Genomic DNA, 23,634 nt, shown 5'->3' with positions numbered 1-23,634 from the left:
CTGCTATCATACAACATTGCTAAACCTTCCTGCATCCATCTGCTACTGTCTCACCTTCAAGTGTCTATCACCTATCACCTCCACTCAACCTATCCCTCAACCTTCATCATTGTGTTACCACATACATAAAGTCATTCTAGGAACCAGCTTTCTAACTGTGTGTATTTACTGGCTGAAATAAGACCTTCCACACATGATGAGTCATTGAGGTTGGGAATGGTATCTCAGCATATCTCTTACATGACTACTGACGTGGATCTATTTCTGCAGCTGAAAATCCACACCATATAAGAAACGCAGGAGCGTTACATTTACTTATCTGGTAAGTTGAGCACTTGTATTTCTTTTTTTTTTTTTTTTTTATAAATTCTTTATTTAAAGATATGCCAAAAGTACAACAAATGTAACATAACATAACAACTTGAAACACATTACAAAGATATAATTTAAACACCTGAAGAGACGTCCGCGCTGGCCGATCAGTAACGACCCCCGCAGACCCCTCTTATTCGAACACGAACATATTATGAGATAGAGTACAAAACATCAGGCACATAGAACTACATTCCTCGCTATGTAATATGCAAAGGTAGAAAGAAGATGATGACCCATGGGTCCCCAAGTTGGGCCACGGCCTCCACCGGCATCTGTCTCCTGGCCGTTATACGGAGACAATGAATCCCTGAATGAATCCCTGTGCACCCGGGACGCCACATGGAGCACTTGTATTTCTTTCCAGCACCATTCAGTGCTATTATATCATAGTTATTTTTATTTTCCTTTACTTGGGTGTATAATCTGTCCATTTTAATATTTTCTTTTTGGTACATCTAGACCTCTGTATATTTGATCGCTTATGTGGATTTATACATATAACTGTTGTGATAATCAGATTTTTTCAAATGGATAATTATCTATTTTTTCAGTCCAGCATCCCACTCTTTTAGTAAGTTAGGACAGTTATATTTTGGATATCTTTGGTTGTGCAGTGGGATGCTTATTCGTATCAACACTTCACTATCTAACTCTTCATTATTATTCATGTTGATTAGATGCCTACTTTTTTGATGATGATTTCATCCATAATCTCCGATCTAATACCATAGATTGAATGCTTTATCTTATATCTATATGTATTCAATAACAACACACCCTATTGTACATTTCCCCTGGATGTTGTTTTAGAGACAAGGCCTACCATTAGGTATATGGCTCCTTCTTATTCCTTCTTATTCCTCCAGCCTTCTGTCCCCCCCCCCCAATATGCTAACTCATTATAGTTCTTCACACTTCCTTTGTTCTGTCCCCCCTCTTTTACCCCCCTTACCCCCTTTTTTTTTTCTTTACACACTAAGTCATTGCACATTTTTTGATTCAATGATACCTGTTTTTTCTTCTATCTTCACTCTTGATGTATTGAAATGAAAATGTAATATAAGTAATAATGGATGTGTATATATATGCTAGGAATTGATATATTCTTTGTACTGTCTACCTGCTATAAGGTTTAGAAACATTGAAAATTGGATCCTGAAGAAGCCCGTATTCTAGGCGAAACGCGTCGATCCTAACCTTGTGGGATTTACCTAAATACAGATCTTTGTACTATATGGTGAAATGTACAACATGACATATTTTTATGCAAATTACATTTCCTGTCATTTTAACATTTTGGTATGTAATAATAAAATAATTTATTTTTTCCGCTATGATGTATAGTGATTGACTTTTGGGCACATAAAAAATCCCCATTTCCCAGTGTCTCCCCCCCCCCCCTTACCCCCTCCGGGGAGACCAGGAATACACTTTTCGTTTTCCTAATTAAGGGATTGTGCCAGGATTTATTATACAAGTGTCACCCACCCAATATTCTCGTTTCAATTTTCAAAAATTCTCAGATATGAAAATGCATTTCTTTATAACTATTCATGGAACAGCTCTCTCTTTTCCTCTGGAGCCTTTAGGCACAGGCCTACTGTGCCTAATGGTGGTAAATCCAGCCCTGGGGGTATGTGACGGGCCTGGAAACCTCCTGCCGCATCAATCCCATACTAAAAGTATCTTATTAAAAAAAATTATTCTGTATGAAGATTTCAAAAGATCTGAGTGAAAGCCTAGCTCTAATTTTATTCGGATGTCACCGAGATTGTGATTCCCACGGTTTAGATACCATTGCATGTAATCTCTGCTATCCGGGGTATGCCCATCATTCCGCCGGACCTCCCATTTCCTTTTCTTCCCCTTCCATTTTGCTTCGTCCTCCTTTTTTGCTCACTTTAGGCTTTTAGCATTAGTTAACACCTCTGCTTATAGAATGTTACATCCAGGCTCTCAATATAACAAGCATAATAATGGGAACATATTAACAAAGGCTGTCACGGAGATCATACCCATCTCATCAAAGTCCATTACCAGTATTAGGCTGCCCCCACTTGTACTGTTATTTCATGAAGATTTGATTGCAATTTGTTTTCCAGCTGAAATTCGTTCGTGCACTGATGTTAATTGTGTGGTTATTATTCTGCTGTCATAACGTTATGGCACGATCCTTCAAATTTCAATAAAAAATTCACTAGAGAAAAGAAGACGAGTACCAGGTGGAGATGTACTGCCTGATGATCGGGAGGGGTGCTCGGGGAAATTGTTGAGGGACGGTACAAAACACTGTGATATACCCGTGTGCATTTCGCGCGCTTGGTCTTGTGACAACACATATCACGTGACCGTGCTCTGGGGATGCATACCCACCAGGTGTCATGTGCTGTTCAGGCCGTACATATTTATTTTTATTAATAATATAATTAGTATTCCTATTGTTATTATTTTTGTTTTTAGTACTAAAATGGCATTTTGCATTTATACAATTTCCTAATAATCAGGTAAATCTTTAATATTTCATGTATACTACTCAGGGCCGCTGATAGAGGGGGACCACCAGTCCTCCTGTAGGGGGCTCGGGCACACAGGGGGGCCCAAACAGCACGGGGGAATTGGTGCGGTTGGGCAGAAGGGCAATTACAGAAGGAAGCCCTGTGCGGCTCTCTGCAGCAGCTGAAAAACATTTTCTCCCCCTCCTGCCAGCTTTCAGCAGCTGCAGGGAGAGACACAGCGCATCATTCCTTTAGTTACTTATCAAACACAAATCCCCCTCCCTGTTCTGCCTGCTTCTGATCCCCCCCCCCCCCCCCCCGTGTGCCCCCCCCCTCTTATTGTGTCGATCCCCCTCCCGCAGAGCTGCTGTCCTGTAAAAAAAATAACAAATTGTAAAAAAAAAAAAAAAAATCTTTGTACATTGTAATGATTAATTAAAAAAAATTGTAAAATAAAATAATTGTAAACATCTTTAACATTATAAAAAAAAAGTTATAATTATTTTTTTGTTAATGTAAAAAACAATTATAAAGGCCCTAATTCCCACACGTGCTTTGTTATGTTTGTGTCTGCTAATAATGATTTTAGTGTATTTTTAGTGAAAATAATGTCTTACTATATTTGGGGGGGCCCTGCCAGGCAGGCTGTACGGGGCCTTGGCATTCACCAAGCAAAACCACTGCTCTCGGCTTCACAGTTCAACCAGAGACCTGAATAGCAGTAGATAGATTGTACAAGCTAATGAATGCCTCAGAGAAGGGATTCCACCCCCAATTATCAAGCTTGTAGGTAGTGCTGGGGTTTCTTATTAGAAAGCCCAGTATCCCTTGATAGAAGCATCATGTATAAGGCCTTATGCACACAGGCGTATTAAACACTTGCCGACTGCAATATGTATATATATATATATATATATATATATATTGCCGTTTGCAAGGGGTTTGCTGGGGTTATGGCTGAAGCTATCAGCCATAACCTTGGTACTTTTTTTTCCACCGGCAGCTGGCTTTTCCATGAAAGTGATCTGAGTGACTCATTAGCAACTGGACTGCTTTCCAAGGTGATGGAAGGGGACATCTCCCACCCCACCGCCCACCAGTGTTTCCTGGGCTTACCCTTTGCACCTGAGAAATGACTGAGCAACGATCCGACAGTGCGGCCAGCTGGTCACAGAGGTCTTGAGAGACTAGATCTTTTCTGGTTGCCTCTATGGCCTTAGAGGACCGGAACGACATCATGACGTCATTATGACGTTAGTAAACATTTTTTTCTTTAAAAGGAAAAAATCACATTTTTTTTATCTTTAGTTTTTAAATGTAAAGGAGGGATTTGGGGTCTTTTTGACCCCAGATCTCCCCATAAAGAGGACCTGTCATCCTTATTTCTATTACAAGGGATGTTACCATTTCATGTAATAGGAATAAAAGTGATTAAAGGGACAGTGCAAAAATAAATTAAATATTTTTTTTTTAAATGCCCCCATCCCTCTGTGTTCGCGCACAGAAGCAGCTGCATACGTAAGTCACACACGATTATGTAAACAGTGTTCGCACCACACATATGGGGTATCCAGGTACTTGCTGACCCTAGTTTTTTCTGACATTTGTTGTTTCCAAGTAAACATCTTTATTTTTTGCTAGAAAACTCACGTAGAGCCCCCAAACATTATATATTCTTTTTTAGCAGAGATCATAGAGAATAAAATGGCGTTGTTGCAATATTTTATGTCACACTTTATTTGCGCAGCGGTCTTTTAAGCGCATTTTATTTGAAAAAAAAATACACTTTAATAAATTTTAAAAAAAAGTAGTTAGCCTAATTTTTTTTTTATAATGTGAAAGATGATGTTACGCCGAGTAAATAGATACCCAACATGTCACGCTTTAAAATTGCACACACTCGTGAAATGGCGACAAACTACGGTACTTAAAATTCTCCATAGGCAACACTTTAAAAATTTTGTACAGGTTACCAGTTTAGAGTTACAGAGGGGGTCTTGCACTAATTATTGCTCTCGCTCTAACAATCATGGCAGTACCTCACATGCGTGGTTTGAACATATGCGGGTGCGACTTACGTATGGGTTCGCTTCTGCGCGTGAACTCGTAGAAATGGAATGCTTTAAAAAAAGAAATGCTTATATATTTTACCTTTTATTTTTACACGATCCGTTTAATTTTTTTTTTTTTTTTACTTTTATTACTATGACAAGGAATGTGGTCATTTATTGAGAGAACTGTGGTCAAAAATACCCCAGATCTCTCATTTACCTTTAAAAGCAAAACAAAATAAAATGTAATTTTGACTTTAAGAGAAAAAAAATCCCATCAATCTGCCCGAGGACCAGAAGTGGCGTCGGAGGTCGCTCTGGTCTTCCAAGGGCATAGAACCGAATGGGGGCTATCTTGCCCTCACTTGGCTTCCTGCCCAGGTATCAGAGGGATCGGATCGGCTCTGGGCTTACTGACGGCTCCAGTAAGCTCGGAGATGACCGGGAAGCGGCGGGAGGGGGGCACCTCTTCCGCTGCCTATAAAAGTGATCTCTCGGCAATTCCGCCACTGGGACCACTATTATCTGAAAGCCGGCAGCCTAACTGAAAAAAACATACTGGGGTTATGGAACCTAGCTGCTGTCATACATTCTCTTTATGGCCCCTTTCACACTTGTGCGACTTGTCCTGCGAATTGAGACTCCATGATTTCCAATGAGTACCGTTCATATCTGTGTGACTTTAAGTTGCAGTGGCTTCAAAGAAGTCCCTGCACTACTTTGGTCCAACTTTGATGCGTTTTGAGGTTCAAAGACCTCAAGATTACACAGGCATTGCTTCAAGTCCAGTCAAAATCGCGGGAATAGATTTCTGAAAATACTACAGCGCCCTATGTCAGTATTCCTCTCAGGAGTCCTCAGCCCTGATACAAGCAATGGGCTAGAGATTGGGAGGAGTTATACTAATTTCAAAATGGGTGATGGGTGGGTATCAGAAGAATGGTATGCAGACCACCCTAGCCACTTGCCCACTGGGCACTTATTCCCCCTTCCTGCTCAGGCCAATTTTCAGCTTTCAGCTTACACCTTTCAGCGTTGTCACACTTTGAATGACAATTGCACAATCATGCAACACTGTACCTACATGAATTTATTTCCATTTTTTTCACACAGATATTGCTTTCTTTTGGTCATATTTAATCACCACTGGGTTTTTTCTAGTTTGCTGAAAAAAACAAAAAACTTTTTTTATAGTTTGCTATAATATTTTGCAAACAGGTCATTTTTCTCCTTCATTGATGGGCACTGATGAGGCTGCACTGATGGGAACTAATGAGGCAGCACTGATGGGCACTGATGAGACTGCACTGATGGGCACTGATGAGACTGCACTGATGGGCACTAATGAGGTGGCACTGATGGGCACTGATGAGGCTGCACTGATGGTCACTGATGAGGCAGCACTGATGGACACTGATGAGGCAGGACTGATGGGTACTGGTAGGTGGTACTGATGAGGCAGCACTGGTGGGCACTGATGAGGTTGCACTGATGGGCACTGATAGGCTGCACTGATGGGCATGGATAGGCTGCACTGATGGGCACGGTTAGGCTGCACTGATGGGCACTGATGAGTTGGCACTGATGGGCACTGATAGACTGCACGGATGGTCACTGAAAAGGTCGCACTAATGGGCACTGATAGGGGGCAGCGATAGGTGGAAATAATAGGTGGCACTGATGGGCACTGATAAACTGCACCGATGAGGCTGCACTGATGGGCACTGGTAGGTGGCACTGATTAGACGGCCCTGGTGGGCACTGATCAAGAGGCACTATTGAGGGCGCACTGATAGGTGTCACTGATGAGCACTGATAGGCGGCACTGCTAGGAAGCACTGATTAGTGACACTGATGATAAGGCACTGATGAGTACTGATAGGTGGCACTGGTGGGCACTGATTAGCAGTACTGATGGACACAGATATATAGCTCTGGTGGGCGCTGATAGGTGGCACTGGTGGACACTGAGTGGCCCTATGTCCTTGTAACAGAAGCCAGTTAAGGGCTTTCTTCTTTTACCTCACGCTGAAGAAAAAAGCCAGTAACCGGCTTTTGTTTACTTCCGTGATGAGCTGTCATTAGCTGACAGCTAATCATGTGGTAAAGGACCACTGTGATTGGCTCTTTACCCCAATCTGTGATCAATCAAGTCCCAAGGACTCGGTGATCACAGAGTGTGCCGGCCAAGCGCCACAGGGGGCATTCAGGCAGCGTGAGAACGGATGGATGTCAATGGATGCCCTCCCGGCATTTTAAGCCCTGCGCACGCACATGGTGCAGTGAAATCAGAGTAAGCAATTTTATTACAGGAGAGGAACCTGTACTACTGTGTAAGAAACAAAGCTACTGTACATAGTAGTTAAGGTTGAATAAAGACAACAGTCCATCAAGATCAACATGTGAAGGTGTATGTGTGTCAATGTCGTATTCATTTCCCATAACCCTAAATGTTGTGATCTCTGAGATGTACGTCCAAGAGCCTTTTAAAAGCAGCCATACTCCCCGCAGTTACCACTAATTGTGGAAGAGAGTTCCACATTCTTACCGCCCTGACAGTAAAAAAAACCCTTACGTAGCTTAAGGTTAAACCGCCTCTCCTCTAATCTCATTGTGTGGCGACGTGTCCTCTTACACTTCTTGAGACTATATTGTTTTTTTTCCTATGCTGGGATCACCATTGAGGTATTTGTAAATAGCTATCATGTCCCCTCTCAGGCGTCTCTTCTCCAGGGAGAATAAATTAAGCGCTATGCAAGCGCTCCTCATAATTAAGGTCTCCCAATCCCCTAATTAGTTTAGTTGCCCTTCTTTGGACTCTCTAAGTTCCAGAACATCCCTTCTGAGGATTGGCTACCAGAACTGGACAGAATACTCCAGATGTGGTCGGACCAGAGTTTTATAAAGTGGTAGGATTATAGTTTTATGTCTGGAATATTTCCCCTTCCTTATGCAAGCTAATATTCTGTTGGCTTTGGCAGCTTGACATTGCATGCTATTGCTTAGTCTATCTTCTACTAGGACCCCCAGATCTTTCTCCATCTTTGATTCCCCCAGAGGTTCCTCCCCCCCGTAGAGCATATTTTGCGTTTATGTTTTTAGCCCCCAAGTGCAATACCTTACATTTCTCCACATTAATATATATATAACTATATAAGTACCTGAAATAATAATAATAATAATTATTATACGCTGGGAGTCCCGGCTGCTTCACAACTGTGTAAGACTAAAGGGAGGGTTGGAGGTCAGCCTTAATTTCCTCCCCCGCTATGAGAAACGCAGTGTGGTCAGCTTATTACATCAGGCGGCACATCACACACAGGAGCGTACTCACAATATATTACCAAACATTTTGGGACGCCTGCCTTTACACGCACATGAACTTTAATGGCCTCCTAGTCTTAGTCCTTAGGGTTCAATATTGAGTTGGCCCATCCTTTGCAGTTATAACAGCTTCAACTCTTCTGGGAAGGCTGTCCACAAGGTTTAGGAGTGTGTCTAGGGGAATGCTTTATTCATCCCAAAGGTGTTCTATCAGGCTGAGGTCAGGACCAGTCAAGTTTCTCCACCCCAAACTCGCTCTTCCATGTCTTTATGGACCTTGCTTTGTGCAGTGGTGCGCAGTCATGTTGGAACAGGAAGGGGTCATCCCCAAACTGTTCCCACAAAGTTGGGAGCATGAAATTATCCAAAATGTCTTGATATGCTGACATTTTAAGAGTTTCCTTCACTGGAACTAAGGAGCCAAGCCCAACCCCTGAAAACATCCCCCACACCATAATCCCCCCTCCACCAAATGAGTTGGACCAGTGCACAAAGCAAGGTCCATAAATACATGGATGAGCGAGTTTGGGGTGGAGGAACTTGAATGGTCCTGACCTCAACCGGATAGAACACTTTTGGGATGAATTAGAGCAGAGACTGCGAGCCAGACCTTCTCGTCCATATCAGTGCTTCTTGAAAAATGGTCAAACATTCCCATAGACACACTCCTAAACCTTGTGGACAGCCTTCCCAGAAGAGTTAATGCTGTTATAGCTGCAAAGGATGGGCCAACTCAATATCGAACCCTGGGGACTAAGACTGGGATGCCATTAAAGTTCATGTTTACACACACATGAACTTTAATGGCATCCAAGTCTTAGCAGGCATCCCAATACTTTTGGTGATATAGTGTAGATGTAAGTGTGTCGCAATATTTCAATGCAATCTCGAGCTGTGTGGAATCACATTACTTCTAAGTGGCCCTCCCCCCCCCCCCCCCCTCCCCAACCCTCAGCTCTGATGAGAAAATTCTCCGGAGCGTCTTTGAAAGATATCTAGCTGACTACAATCAGATCTGGGAACAGATGGAGAGCTTCAACAAGCACGCTGGAAGTGCTATAGAATAACACTCAATAGCAAGCTTTTCTCACCGAAATCTATAATTGTGTCTACGGCACCGCGAGGCAATCTCCTTTAGCAGCTGAGCTCCAGACAGAAAACTGGGGCGGAATCACCAAATGGAAAAGTACGAGTTGTTCAAGTGTAAATTCGGCTTCGCGCCTCGTAAGAAATCGCAGGCCTAGCGCATATTCCTATGATCCTTGTTTTGATATTCGCCTAAAGTAGAACTCCAGCCAAAACAATTTATTAATTTTTTTTTTTGGGGGGGGGGCGGATTACAAGCTCTGCCGGTATTTTATTCCAGTTATTTTGTATGGAAATCTTGATAAATAAAAAGCTGTTTGAGGCTCTAACTCTTATTCACTTTATGCAAGTGTCTACTGGAGGGTTATTCTTGCACTCATACAGCTTTACACCCTCAGGTCTCATGCACCACTTACCCCTACTATATGTTCTCCTCCTCAGGGTCCTCTCCTTTGCAGAAAAGCACCCCTGTGTCCTGTTGGTAGTACTAGAGGGTTCTCACACTCATGCAGCTTTACACCCTAAGGGCTCATGCACCCCCTTCCCCTCTGTTCTCCTACTCAAGGTCCTTGCCCTCCACTCACCTTTGCAGAAAAGCACCCCCTATGTCTTGTTAGTTGAACTGGAGGGTTCTCACACTCATACAACTTTACACCCTAAGGGCTCATGCACCCCCTTCCCCTCTGTTCTCCTCCTCAGGGTCCTAACCCTCCACTCACCTTTGCAGAAAAGCACCCCCTGTGTTTTGTTAGTTGAACTGGAGGGTTCTCACATTCATACAACTTTACACCCTAAGGGCTCATGCACCACCTTCCCCTCTGTTCTCCTCAGGGTCCTTACCCTCCCCTCTCCTTTGCAGAAGAACACCCCCTGTGTCCTGTTAGTTGTACTGGAGGATGCTTTCACTCTTACAGCTGTAAACTCTCAGGTATCATGCACCACATACCTTTCTGTTCTCCTCCTCAGAGTCCTCACCCTCCAGTGCCTCCACTCTCTTTTGGAGAGAAGCACCCCCAGTGTCTTGTTAATTGCCCTGGAGGGTTCTTGCACTCCTACAACTTTACACCCTTAGGGCTCATGCACCACCTACCCCTCTGTTCTCCTCCTCAGAGTCCTCACCCTCCACTCTCTTTTGGAGAGAAGCACCCCCGGTGTCTTGTTAATTGCCCTGGAGGGTTCTTGCACTCCTACAACTTTACACCCTTAGGGCTCATGCACCACCTACCCCTCTGTTCTCCTCCTCAGAGTCCTCACCCTCCACTCTCTTTTGGAGAGAAGCACCCCCGGTGTCTTGTTAGTTGTCCTGGAGGGTTCTTGCACTCATACAACTTTACACCCTTAGGGCTCATGCACCACCTACCCCTCTGTTCTCCTCCTCAGAGTCCTCACCCTCCACTCTATTTTGGAGAGAAGCACCCCCGGTGTCTTGTTAGTTGTCCTGGAGGGTTCTTGCACTCATACAACTTTACACCCTTAGGGCTCATGCACCCCCTACCCCTCTGTTCTCCTCCTCGGGGTCCTAACCCTCCACTCTCCTGTGCAGAAGAGCGCCCCCTCTGTCCTGTTAGTGGTAACGGAGGATGCTTTCACTCATACAGCTGTATACTCTCAAGTCTCATGCACCACCTACATCTCTGTTCTTCTTTTAAGAGTCCACCCCCTCCACCCTCCATTGAAGAAAAGTACCCCATGTCCTGTAAGTAGTACTGGAGGATTCTTGCACATACAGCATTACACCCTCAGGGCTCGTGCACTGCCTACTCCTCCGTTCTACACCCCAGGGTCCTCACCTCAAAGCTCCTCCTATGTCCTCTTAGTAGTACTAGATTGTTCTTGCACTCATACAGCTATACACCGTCAGGGCTCGCGCATCACCTACCTCTCTGCTCTCCTCTTCAGAGTCCACACCCTTCAGCCTCCACTCTCCTCTTTAAAAAAGCACCTCCTTTGTTCTGTTAGTTGTACTGGAGGGTTCTCGCACTCATACAGGTATACACTGTCAGGTCTCATGCACCACCTACCCCTCTGTTCTCCTCCTCATGGTCCTCACCCTCCACTCTCCTTTGCAGAAGAGCACCCCCTGTGTCCTATTAGTAGTACTGGAGGATACTTTTACTCATACAGCTTTACACTCTTTAGGATTCATGCACCACCTACCTCTCAGTTCTCCTCCTCCGAGTACTCACCCTCCACCCTCAACTCACCTTTGCAGAAAATCAACTCCTGTGTCCTGTTAGTAGTACTTGAGGGTTCTTGCACTTATACAGCTTTACACCCTGAGGACTCATGTACAACCTACCTCTTTCTTCTCCTCCTCAGAGTCTACATCCTCCACTCTCCTTTGCAGAAAAGTGCCTCATTTGTCCTGTTAGTAATACTTTAGGGTTCTCGCACTCATACAGCTGCACCACCTACTTCTCTATTCTCCTCCTCAGAGTCTACCCCCCACCCTCCACTCTTCTCTTCAAAAAAGCACCTCCTGTGTCATGTTAATAGAGCTGGAGGGTTCTCGCATTTATACATCTTTACACCTTCAGGGTTTATGCACCCCCTACCTCTGTTATCCTCAGAGTCTTCACCCTCCACTCTCATTTGCAGAAAAGCACCCCCTGTGTCTTGTTAGTAGTATTGGAGGGTTTTCACACTTAAAACAGCTGTACATTCTCTTGGCTCATGCACCACCTACCTCTCTGCTCTCCTCCTTATGGTACACAACTTCCACTCTCCTTTGCCGAAAAGCACCTACTGTGTTCTGTTAGTAGAATGTGAGGGTCCTTGCACTCATACAGCTTTATACCCTCAGGGCTTATGCACCACCTATCATTCTAATCTCCTCCTCATGGTCCACACCTTCCACTCTCCTTTGCTGAAAAGCCCCTACTGTCTCCTGATGGTAGTAAATGAGGGTTCTCGCACTCATACAGCTTTACACCCCTAGGGCTCATGCACTACCTACCTCTGTGGTGTCCTCCTCGGAGTCCACACTCTTTACCCTCCTTTGCAGAAAAGCACCCCCTGTGTCATGTTAGTGCCGAGACAGAGAACATACAATGACTAATGATGTCAAAGCACACATAGTACACAGTGTCAGAACAAACACTGTTTGAGCTCAGACACTGTGCACACTGACAAAGCATATCCAGGCATAGAACTCTATATAAAATAATGTGCAGACAGAGCACACTTAGTACAGACAGCCACAGAGTATGTAGTCACAGTGCACATAATCAGAGTATATAAGTGTAGCAATATTTCAAGGCATTGGGCCTGATATAGGTCTGCCATTGTCACCGGTAACACTTCCAACACATTTAAAGCGGAGTTCCACCCTGGTTATACATTTTTTTACAAAAATACCCCCGGGACAGTCAGGGCTAGCACATTCCACAATGGCTAGCCTCTGATCTGTCCCGGGTTGCACTTACCTTTCAGGAGAAATACTTACCTTGAAATTGTCTTCTCCAGCGCTGCCATCTCAGGTGTGGGCAGCTTGAAGCCAGCACGATCCTCTTCCGCGTCCTCTTCGGTCCTCTTCCTCCTTCTTCGGTCCCACGATGCACTGCACCGGCCCCGACGTCACTTCCGGGTCGCGCGCGTCATCCCTCCACAGCTTCTGGGCATGCCCAGAAGCTGTTTAGAAGGGAATGACGCGCGCGCCCCGGAACTGACGTCGGGGCCAGTGCAGGCGCAATGATTCCTGGGAGCGATGACGTTCAGCTCCCAGGAATCATTGCAAAAGCCAGGAAGTGACGAATCGCCGTGGCCGCCGAGGGGAGGAAGAAGGAAGTAAGGTGAGTATATTTTCTCTAAAAGGTAAGTGAAAAAAAAAAAAAAATTGCGATTATCCATTTGTTTTTCAGGTGACCGGGAGCGAGAAGATGGAGGTAAGTATAAATTTCGGGTGGAACTCCGCTTTAAGTTGAAAACCCAAGTGTGAGAGCTGAGACAATAACCATTCCAGCATCTTTGGTTTGTTTTGTTTATTTTGTAATAGGGATGGGAGAAGGGAATGAGTGGGATACTCCTCTGGCTCAACTAGGTTTAACTGGGACACTGGACAGAAAAATGCCCGTTAGCGCTGTCTTGACTCCAGCTGAATGCCGGCCAACGCTCCCTGGCGCTTGAAGATTCTGTTCTGCTAAACTGTGCTGGAACTTCGACTTTAATACTCAGATTAACTCAGAAGATCCAGGACTGTAGGACATTTGACTCCTGACACTCTGTTTAGCTCAAAAGTCCGGTGAACACCACCACCCGAGCTCCTTCTGACAGGAGGAGAGACAGCCGTACCCTCACTCCTGGGACTCTGCTTCCCACCAAAGACGCTGCGTCATGCGCTCCCTTCAAACCTATACCCACTCCCGGGAATCCTCTGCCTTCTGGGGTAGATACAGGCCTGAATCAGCCACTGATTGGGTTCCCTCCACTGCCCAATGAGAATCCTCTCATGGAGCCAATGGGGAGACTCCCCTCTCAGCAGCCACACCTGGCAGACATGACAGCCCAGCTGAAAATCATGGCCCTGCTGTTAGGCAGCCAAGGCCCATCATGCTTTTACCTAGCACCTATGTTGTAGGGTGCTACATCAGGAGAACTCATCCACTCTAGTCTACTTTAAGAACACATAACACAGAGTGCACACAGTCTGAGAACACACACCGCACATAGAGTGCACACAGTCTGAGAACACACACCGCACATAGGGTGCACACAATCTGAGAACACACACCGCACATAGGGTGCACACAGTCTGAGAACACACACCACACATAGAGTGCACACAGTCTGAGAATACACACCGCACATAGAGTGCACACAGTCTGAGAACACACACCGCACATAGGGTGCACACAGTCTGAGAACACACACCACACATAGAGTGCACACAGTCTGAGAACACACACCGCACATAGAGTGCACACAGTCTGAGAATACACACCGCACATAGAGTGCACACAGTCTGAGAACACACACCGCACATAGGGTGCACACAGGCTGAGAACACACACCGCACATAGAGTGCACACAGTCTGAGAATACACACCGCACATAGGGTGCACACAGGCTGAGAACACACACCGCACATAGGGTGCACACAGTCTGAGAACACACACCACACATAGAGTGCACACAGTCTGAGAACACACACCGCACATAGGGTTCACATAGTCTGAGAATACACACCGCACATAGGGTGCACACAGTCTGAGAATACACACCGCACATAGGGTGCACACAGTCTGAGAACACACACCGCACATAGGGTTCACATAGTCTGAGAATACACACCGCACATAGGGTGCACACAGTCTGAGAATACACACCGCACATAGGGTGCACACAGTCTGAGAATACACACCGCACATAGGGTGCACACAGGCTGAGAACACACACCGCACATAGGGTCACACAGGCTGAGAACACACACCGCACATAGGGTCACACAGGCTGAGAACACACACCACACATAGGGTGCACACAGTCTGAGAACACACACCGCACATAGAGTGCACACAGTCTGAGAACACACACCACACATAGGGTGCACACAGTCTGAGAACACACACCACACATAGGGTGCACACAGTCTGAGAACACACACCACACATAGGGTGCACACAGGCTGAGAATACACACCGCTCACTGCAAACTATTTACAATAGAAATGTTGTAATATGAATTGTTAGAAATGAATGGTGGAATTTTTGAACTTCCAGACTACATTGGTATTCAACATCTTTTACAGATACGCATCCTGCATATATGCTCCTGTAGAAGTGGAAATAACCCCATGAAACGCGTCAAGTCGTTTGATGCAGTTATATCTCAATTATGCTTTTATATTATACATATATGAAATTTCTGTAATCCTGAATGACTTTTATTCAGTTTTCAATGTGACCTATGTATTTGGATGTAAATATATAATACAAATCAGCTCACAATACCATAATTTATAGCCACATCTTTCCATGATGTCAACCTGTGAATATATATATATATATATATATATATATATGTATTAATTAATTAATACATCTGTTATCATGTATTGATCATTTTACTAGTGTTGTGCCACGTGCCTCATTCAAAGTCCCAGTTCCTTATTTTATTTATTTCATACTGGAGACAAAGGTCAAGATGTCTTTTCAAAAGATGTCTGCATAATGAGAAATATTTATTTACCAGTCTATAGGAAACGTCACTTCCAGTTGGGGAAGGTAAAGCATTGGATATTATTTCAATGATCAATTACTTGCTGGATGCATACATTGTTGTAGACTCCACCAGGGAGCACATGTGACATGGTGACAACACAGGAGCACAGCTGAGAGACAGTTGTCACCCCACAACAAAAAGTGCCTGAACATGAATCTTCATGGCAGGATCATCAGGTATTATTTTAATAAAAGCTTTGGATTTAAGATCAATTTAAGATTGAAAACTACTTTTGAAATTACATCAACATGGAATTTTGGCAAATGGATTTAGCTCTTCTTTTATAGTGATATTATATATTAATATTAGATGAGGAGGAAAGGCACGGTTTATTGACGATCGATCAATAAGCCTAAAAGGATGATGGATCGGCACCGTCCTTTGTTCCATTACACGCTGCTTAGCAAACAAGACTGCAGATTCCATTTCAGCTAAATATAACACGCTTTATCTGGGAATTCGCTACAAACTGCTTGTCCTGACTTAGCACTGGCTGTAATCAGTACAGTGTAGAGGAGCGCTGATTATCATAGCAGGGAGGCTCCGAATATAGCTAAAACTCAACATGATTTTTTATGTGGGTGTACCCATAAATATAAATATATATATATATACTGTGAAGTCATAATTAAAAGGCATCCCGGCCAAGGCTGATACAGATTTGCATCATTCCTGGCAAGCCAAATGACAGCACATCTTCTGTCAGAGATTCTTGGGTCATGTTCAGACTGGCTATTTCTGTTATTTATTTATCACAAGGCAAATGGTGGCATCACCCTCCCCTGAAGGATTTCCCATAATACGAAAAAAAAAATGATTGTGGGTTTATTAAGATTTTGTAGGAAGGAGCAGAGACATGAAGAGGGAAATCTCATTAGGCTTTGGCAATGGCAGCTCCTTTGGCACCAAAAAAAAAGTGGCACCCTAAAAACAATAAAGCCGTAAAATAAACTCTGAACCCAAAGGTTCATGGCCGACTATAATCATTTATTTTACCTTTTTCAGCTGATAACTTTAGGAATAGTTATTTTTGTAGGGAAGATCTTCATTTCACAAATGCTTTTTCTTATATTTTTCAAATTTATTTGTTAAATACTGAGGTCAGAGGAAGGAAGGAAAGAGAAGAGAGGAAAAGGGGAAGGAAAGAAGAATGGAGGGAAGGAAGGATGAAGAGGAAGAGAAAAGAAAAAGGGAAGGAAGAAAGAACAGAAGGTAGGAAGCATAGGAAAGAAGGAAATAAAAGAGAGGAGAGGAAAGAGGAAAGGAAGGTAGTAAAAGAGAAGAAGGTAGAAAGAAAAGAAGGATGAAAATAGGAGAGAAAAAAGGGAAGGAAGGTGAGGAAGGATGAAGAGGAAGAGAAAGAAGGCGAGGAAAGGAAGGAAGGTAGGAAGGTAGAAAGAAAAGAAGGATGAAAAGAGGAGAGAAAAAAGGGAAGGGAGATGAGGAAGGATGAAGAGGAAGGGAAAGAAGGCGAGGAGAGGAAGGAAGGTAGAAAGAAAAGAAGAATGAAAAGAGGAGAGAAAAAAGGGGAGGAAGGAAGGAAGGAAGGTGAGGAAGGAAGGAAGATGAGGAAGGATGAAGAGGAAAGGAAAGAATGCGAGGAGAGGAAGGAGGAAGGAAAAGGGAGGAAGGAGAAAAAGAAATAAGAGAGATGAAGGAAGGATGTAAAAGAGAAAATAGGAAAGAAGGAGGGAAGGTGAGGAAGGAAGAAAAGAAGGATGGAGAGGAAGGAAGGAAGGAAGTAGAGGGTAGAGGAAAAGAAGGAAAGAAAGGAAGGGAGAAAGGAAGGAAGTAAAAAAGAGGAAAAGAATGAAGGCAGGAGAGGTAGGAGGAAAGGAAGAAAGATCAGGGAGGCTTGTTAGTTAAAAGCGAGGGTTATTATAACCCAACTCTAGTTTCAGAACATGTTTACTTTGTTACAAAATAAGCCTGTTTTAACCTAAATGTACAAGTTGTTCCTAATTAATGTGAACTCTGTTTTTCCTTGTTCAATTTTCAATAAAATTTATGGAAAAAAAAAAGAGGGAGGAAGAAAGAAAAGTAAAAGAGAGGAGAGGAAGGGGGAAAGGTAGGAAGAAAGGAAGGAAGAAAAAGAAGTATGAAGAGGAAGCAAAGAAGGAAAGAGAGGTAAAGAGAAAGGAAGGAAGGAAGGAAGGAAGGAAGGAAGGAAGGAAAATAGTGAAAAGGAAGGAAGGAGAAGAAGGAGGAAAGGAAGGAATCTAAATCTAAATTTCCCTTTGCTTTCTATATAATAGTTCATTAATTTCTCTTTAGACTTTAGTACGGGAAGCTCCTTTGGCACTGAAAAAGTAAAGTTCCTTTCAAGCCCCTTACATTAAACCTTAAAGCCCAACTGAACCTTCCATATTTAGTCTTGTAACACAGTCAGGTTGCATGCACAGTAATAAACAATTGAAACTCCCAGTGCTGGCAGCATCTAGGAGAGTCGGACCCTGGCTCTCACTCCTTTAATCAGCAATGCTCTCACTCCCTGTGCTGGGCTGTTGATTGGAGCAGTGTTTGGGGAATATGCCAGGCTGCTGGAGAGTCGGACCACTGCTTAGTGTGAGAGATGTGGTACAACTCCCCTTTGTGCTGCACATCGTTTTTTAACTCTTGCTGCAGCTTATAGATATTCAAAGGGTAACTCCACTTTTGTGGGGAAATAGCAAATAAAGGAAAAATAATATAGCATATACAATTGCGTCACAAATCATATTGTAGATGAATGTTATTAAAAATTACCTTTCCTGTTCAATCTGCAGCCACTGCCATTTTCTGAAAAATGCATTATGGCTACCTGGAGGTGTTCTGTACACAGAATGTATACTGATCACACCCCAGAAACATAATTTCTTGCATATGTGATTGGCTCACCAATTTTCCCAGAAGTCTGCACTAAGATACAAGTCAGATTTCTGGCATCCCCTGCAACAAAAATGTAATTTTTGGTAAGATAGGAAATCCTGTCTAAAGGGATGCAGGCCCAGCAGATTTCCTTATTAGTGTTCTGCAGCTGCCACAGCTGATTGATATTTATGAAACCACTCCCATTAGACCCACTGAGCACAGGGGCACAGAGGAACAAACAATGATTTCTTCAGAATAACAAAGGGTAGGAATCTGCAACAAAGTTTGTTGTAATCCTTGTAATGTACAGAGATCACTCAGAGGGGAATGTTTTTTTCTCAACAAAAGTGGAGTTACTCTTTGAAAGAGTAAAAGCCCCATATTTATGACTGTGTATGCAGTCTGACTGTATTAGACTATAAAATAGCAAGGGTTCAGGTGGGATGTCAAGTGAATCACTCCAAAACTAATACCTGAAATAAAGGGCTGCAAGTTAGATACTTTTCCTGATGCCCACGATGATAATCTCTGCAGTAGTAAGGAGGAACCACCAGCTGAAGAAACTTCAGAAGCCTATATTTACAGGAGTGTTGGACTCCAGGTCTCCTGTTCCCCTCAGTGGTTTAATCCCTTGGCTTGTAGTAATATAGTGAGGGGAAGAAGAACCACAGAGCACAGAGGGGTACCAGGAACTCAACACTCCTGAAAACGTCAGATTCTGCAAGATCTTTAGCTGGTGGTTTTCCCTTACTACTGCAGATATGGCCAGCACAGACAACTCAATGTACTCCATTTAGCAATAGAGTAACTTTAGGCTGACTCCAACACTTAACCTTACCCTCATTGAACCCTAAACTTGAAGCTTCATAGCATTCTATATTATAGGACTATTTATAACTTCTATACATTTTATATTTTTTGGACTTGCTAACATTTTTTTTTTTAACATTTAATTAAAATCTAAATTTCCCAAATACATTTTATTTCGTTATTTGCAAAACACTGGGGTCAAAGGAAGGAAGGAAAGAAGGAAGGAATGGGAGGAATGGAAGTAATAGAAGGAAGGAAGTAATGGAAGGAAGGAAGTATAGAAGCAGGGGCAGACTGGCAGCTTTCAGCCCAGGGGGCAAGTACAAACCAGAGGCCTATGGTGCAGCGACTCGGCCCCCCTCCCATTCTCCCTCTTCCTGGCCTCCTCCTGACCCCCATTCCAGGCTGAAGCCCTGCTCCAGATACTCTCTACTCACCGGCTGAATTTGGGTTTCCAACCTGGCCAGCAGGGGGTGGTTGGGAGGAGCTGGGACAGTTCGATTGGGGCTGGCCAGGGGAGGAGAGTCTGCAGTGGGGCATGGAACTGGCCTCTGGTCAGACACAGTTTACACCATCCATGCTGGAGGGGGGGGGGGGGAGGCCTGCGATCTGTCCTTGTCTTTATCCCGCGCTCAGTAGGTCAGTGGCGGGGACTTTTTACTTCTCTCCACCAGGAATCCTTTAGGCATGCTTGTGGCAGAAGCGGAGCAGCCTTTTTATAGGACATCAGAGCAGCCCATGGGCATTGCCCCCCTGCCCCCTGGCCCAGTCCACTCCAGGAAAGAAGGAAGGATAGAAGGAGGGAGGGAGGGAAGGAAGGAAGGAAGGAAGGAAGGGAAGGAATGAATGGAAGGAAGGGAAGGAGGGAAGGAAGGAAGGAAAGGAAGGAACACTGTACCTAACCTAAATGTTACTCTCACCCTTACCTTATCCAAACACTTACTGTAAAATAAACCCCTAACATGAACTCTGAATCTCAACCTTAAAGGGCAATTCCAGTCAAAATGTAACTCTCCCTTTGCATTCTATGTACCAGATTTTTCATGTTCATGTTATGCCTCATATCTGATTCCTACTGTATTAAAGTGTATTGTATTTGTACTGTCTACCCTCAAGTTGTAAAGCGCTGCGTAAACTGTCGGCGCTATATAAAGCCTATATAATAATAATAATATCTATCTTATGTATAAATAGAATGTTCTGTTGATCCTGTCAGTTCACACATCAGTCAAATCCAATTTCGGTTTTCTGCCAATGTTAGTTCTTCTTGGTGTTGTTGGCTCTCCTCAGCTAAATAGAAATGTATGAATGATGTACACATGTTGGACGCCTCCTCCTAAACCCCAGTGCCCTTTGAAGTCTGCCTAGGTTAATTGCTGCCTGAATTGTCTGCTTTTGCCCTCCGCCTGATCTTTGCTGCCCCCTTTTGGTTGATAGGATACTGGCACAGCAACCAATGATGCTGTGGCTTGGCTGTCAGCAACCACTGTGCATCATTGATTGGTTGGATGCTGGCGGCTGGGCTGTAAAGCCTCATTGGTTGTTATGATGCAGGCAGAGTTGTTTTTTCACCTGTCATTCTCAGGCAGAAATTTGTCTAGAGTTAGCTTCCACCGAACAGTTACGTAGATCTTAGGTGGTCTCCGGTGGTGAAATCTCTGCACCTCTACTCCCGGGTCTACATGCCGGATGTGGGGATCCTTCCCTGCTGGATATTTATTTGCTGCTGGTGACCCCTACTCCATCTATGACTTGCAAACACATGACTTAAAAAGTATATTTTATACAGACATAGATAGATAGATAGATAGATAGATAGATAGATAGATAGATAGATAGATAGATAGATAGATAGATAGATAGATAGATAGATAGATAGATAGATAGATAGATAACTGAGGTCAGAAGAAGGAAATTAAGAGAGGGAAGGAAGGAAGGAAGGAAGGAAGGAAGGAAGGAAGGAAGGAAGGAAGGAAGGAAGGAAGGAAGGAAGGAAGGAAATGAGAGAATAGGAACTAGGAAAGGAGGGAAGAAGAGGAAAGAAAAAAGGGAGGTAGAGGAACAAAGGAAAGAAGGATAAAGAAGAAAGAAAGAAGGAAGCAGAGGATGGAAGAAAAGAAGGAAGGAGAGAATGGAAGAAAAGAAGGAAGGAGAGGATGGATGGGAGAAAGGAAGGAAGGAAAAAATGAAAGGAGAGGAAGGAAGGAAAGAAAGAAAGAAGAAAGCAGGGGATGAAAGCAAAGAAAGAAGGAAGGAAGGAAGGAAGGAAGGAAGGAAGGAAGGAAGGAAGGAAGGAAGGAAGGAAGGAAGGAAGGGAGGAAGGAAGGAAGGAAGGAAGGAAGGAAGGAAGGAAGGAAGGAAGGAAGGAAGGAAGGAAGGAAGGAAGGAGAGAATAGAAGGAAGTAAAAGAGGGAAACAAAGGATGAAAGAAGAGGAAGGAAGAAAGAAAAGAAAGAAGGAAGAGGAAGGAGATGAAGGAAGACATAGAGATAGATAGATAGATAGATAGATAGATAGATAGATAGATAGATAGATAGATAGATAGATAGATAGATAGATAGATAGATAGATAGATAGATACTGTATATAGATCACTGAGGTCAGAGGAAAGAAGGAAACAGAGGAGAGGAAAAGGGGAAGGAAGAAGAAGAATGTAAGGAAGGAAGGAAGAAAGGAAGGAAGAAAAGAGGGAATAGGAAGGAGGAAAGGATGAGGAAAGAAGTCGAGGAAGGAAGGAAAAATGGAGGGAAAGGAAAGAAGGATGATGAAGAAGGAAAGATGAAAGCAGAGGATGGAGGAAAAGAAGGAAGAAGAGAATGGATGAAAGGAAGGAAGGAGAGGAAGAAAAGAAAGAAGGAAGGAGAGGATAGAAGGAAGTAAAAGAGAAAGGAAAGGAAGGATGAAAGAAGAGGAAGGAAGAAAGAAAGGAAATAAGGAAGGAGAGAAAGGAGATGAAGAAAGAAATCTAAATCTAATATAGATAGATAGATAGATAGATAGATAGACAGACAGACAGACAGACAGACAGACAGACAGACAGACAGACAGACAGACAGACAGACAGATAAGACAGATAGATAGATAGATAGATAGATAGATAGATAGATAGATAGATAGATAGATAGATAGATAGATAGATAGATAGATAGATAGATAGATAGATAGATAGATAGATAGATAGATAGATAGATAGACACATACAGATTATATTTCTTCTTTGCTGTGTTTTGTAGAGATAAACACATGAACATCTAGTTGATAGAACATAGTCCTAATGATACATCTGAGTACAATGTTGCAATCACAGTACATGGTGAAGAAATCTCACTCCATGAGGACAAGTCATTTTCCAGAAACTGGATAATTTCTGTATTAATAATAAATTCCTCCACAAACAGGTATAAAGTGGTTCTCCAGTCATGTCAGGAATAGGACCTGAGCCCACTACAGGTTCCTGACATGTGGCGGTCCTCTGAATTTACTCACCACTCACTACAAAAAAAATAATAGCAAACAGTTTGACAATGGGGGAACTTGACAGCATTTCAGCCATGGAGGAACTACAAGTCACAGCACTGCCCCTGGCTCTTGGCACACATAGCTGTACCTTGCTTTGCAGCCTGGTTTGAAATTGCTGTAGCATTGGAACCAATCACTCCACTAGAATTTACACATCTACAGCCCAGAGCAAAAAGTGCCATTCAGCCCCAAATCAGCAGCATGAGAACAACAAGACTCACCTTGGCCAGACATGACATTTGCACTTTGTAATTCTTTCCTTGCTGGAGATTGTTAATGGTCATGGTGAGGATGAGGGTGACAGGCTGCTCCGGAGGATGAACTGTGTGTGTCTCTTCTGCTTGCAGAGTACAGTGAGAGCAATGAGTGCCTTGGTGTCCGTATTCCTCCTGCTGCTTCTGATGCCACCTTGTGGAAATCTTACAAAATGCATCTATTAAAGTCAAAAGACAATGCGCACATTTTGAAACACAATTGCTCAAATATAATAATATTAATATTATTATTATTATTATTGTTATTATTATTATTATTATTAATAATAATAATATTAATAATAACAACCCTGCTATATTCACAAGTCTGTATTTGACCTAATGCACTAGGCATACACCTACATTTGCCATTGTTAAAACAAGCTGAACTCGGGGCCTTTGATGCAACCTGCTGTTCTTTCCTGGGCATAACCTCATGTCCAAGAGTGGGTCCCATCTGGAACAGGACAAATAGAGCCAACACTAGGTTCTTTAACCACTTCAGCCCCGGAAGATTTTACCCCCTTCCTGACCAGGCCCTATTTTGCGATTCGGCACTGTGTTACTTTAACAGACAATTGCGCGGTCATGCGATGCTGTACCCAAACGAAATTTACGTCCTTTTTTTCCCACAAATAGAGCTTTCTGTGG

General features: G+C 43.4%; 1 protein-coding gene across 2 annotated transcripts in view; it reads right to left on the bottom strand.

Annotated features, from left to right (window-relative positions):
* Nucleotides 1-23,069, bottom strand: part of RGS11 (regulator of G protein signaling 11) — a 259,340-nt gene extending 236,271 nt beyond the window's left edge. For both annotated transcript variants that reach the window (XM_082260013.1, XM_082260014.1), the window contains exon 1: nt 22,951-23,069. In XM_082260013.1, coding sequence (XP_082116139.1) covers nt 22,951-23,013 — 63 coding nt within the window. In that variant the 5' untranslated portion in view covers nt 23,014-23,069. The remainder of the gene's footprint in view (nt 1-22,950) is intronic.
* Nucleotides 23,070-23,634: the final 565 nt, after the last annotated feature.

Source organism: Pelophylax lessonae (assembly GCF_965119305.1).
Source record: "Pelophylax lessonae genome assembly, chromosome: 6".
Classification (NCBI taxonomy): Eukaryota; Metazoa; Chordata; class Amphibia; order Anura; family Ranidae; genus Pelophylax; species Pelophylax lessonae.
Note: the sequence above shows the minus strand (reverse complement) of the source record. Positions and strands in the feature narration are given on the sequence as shown.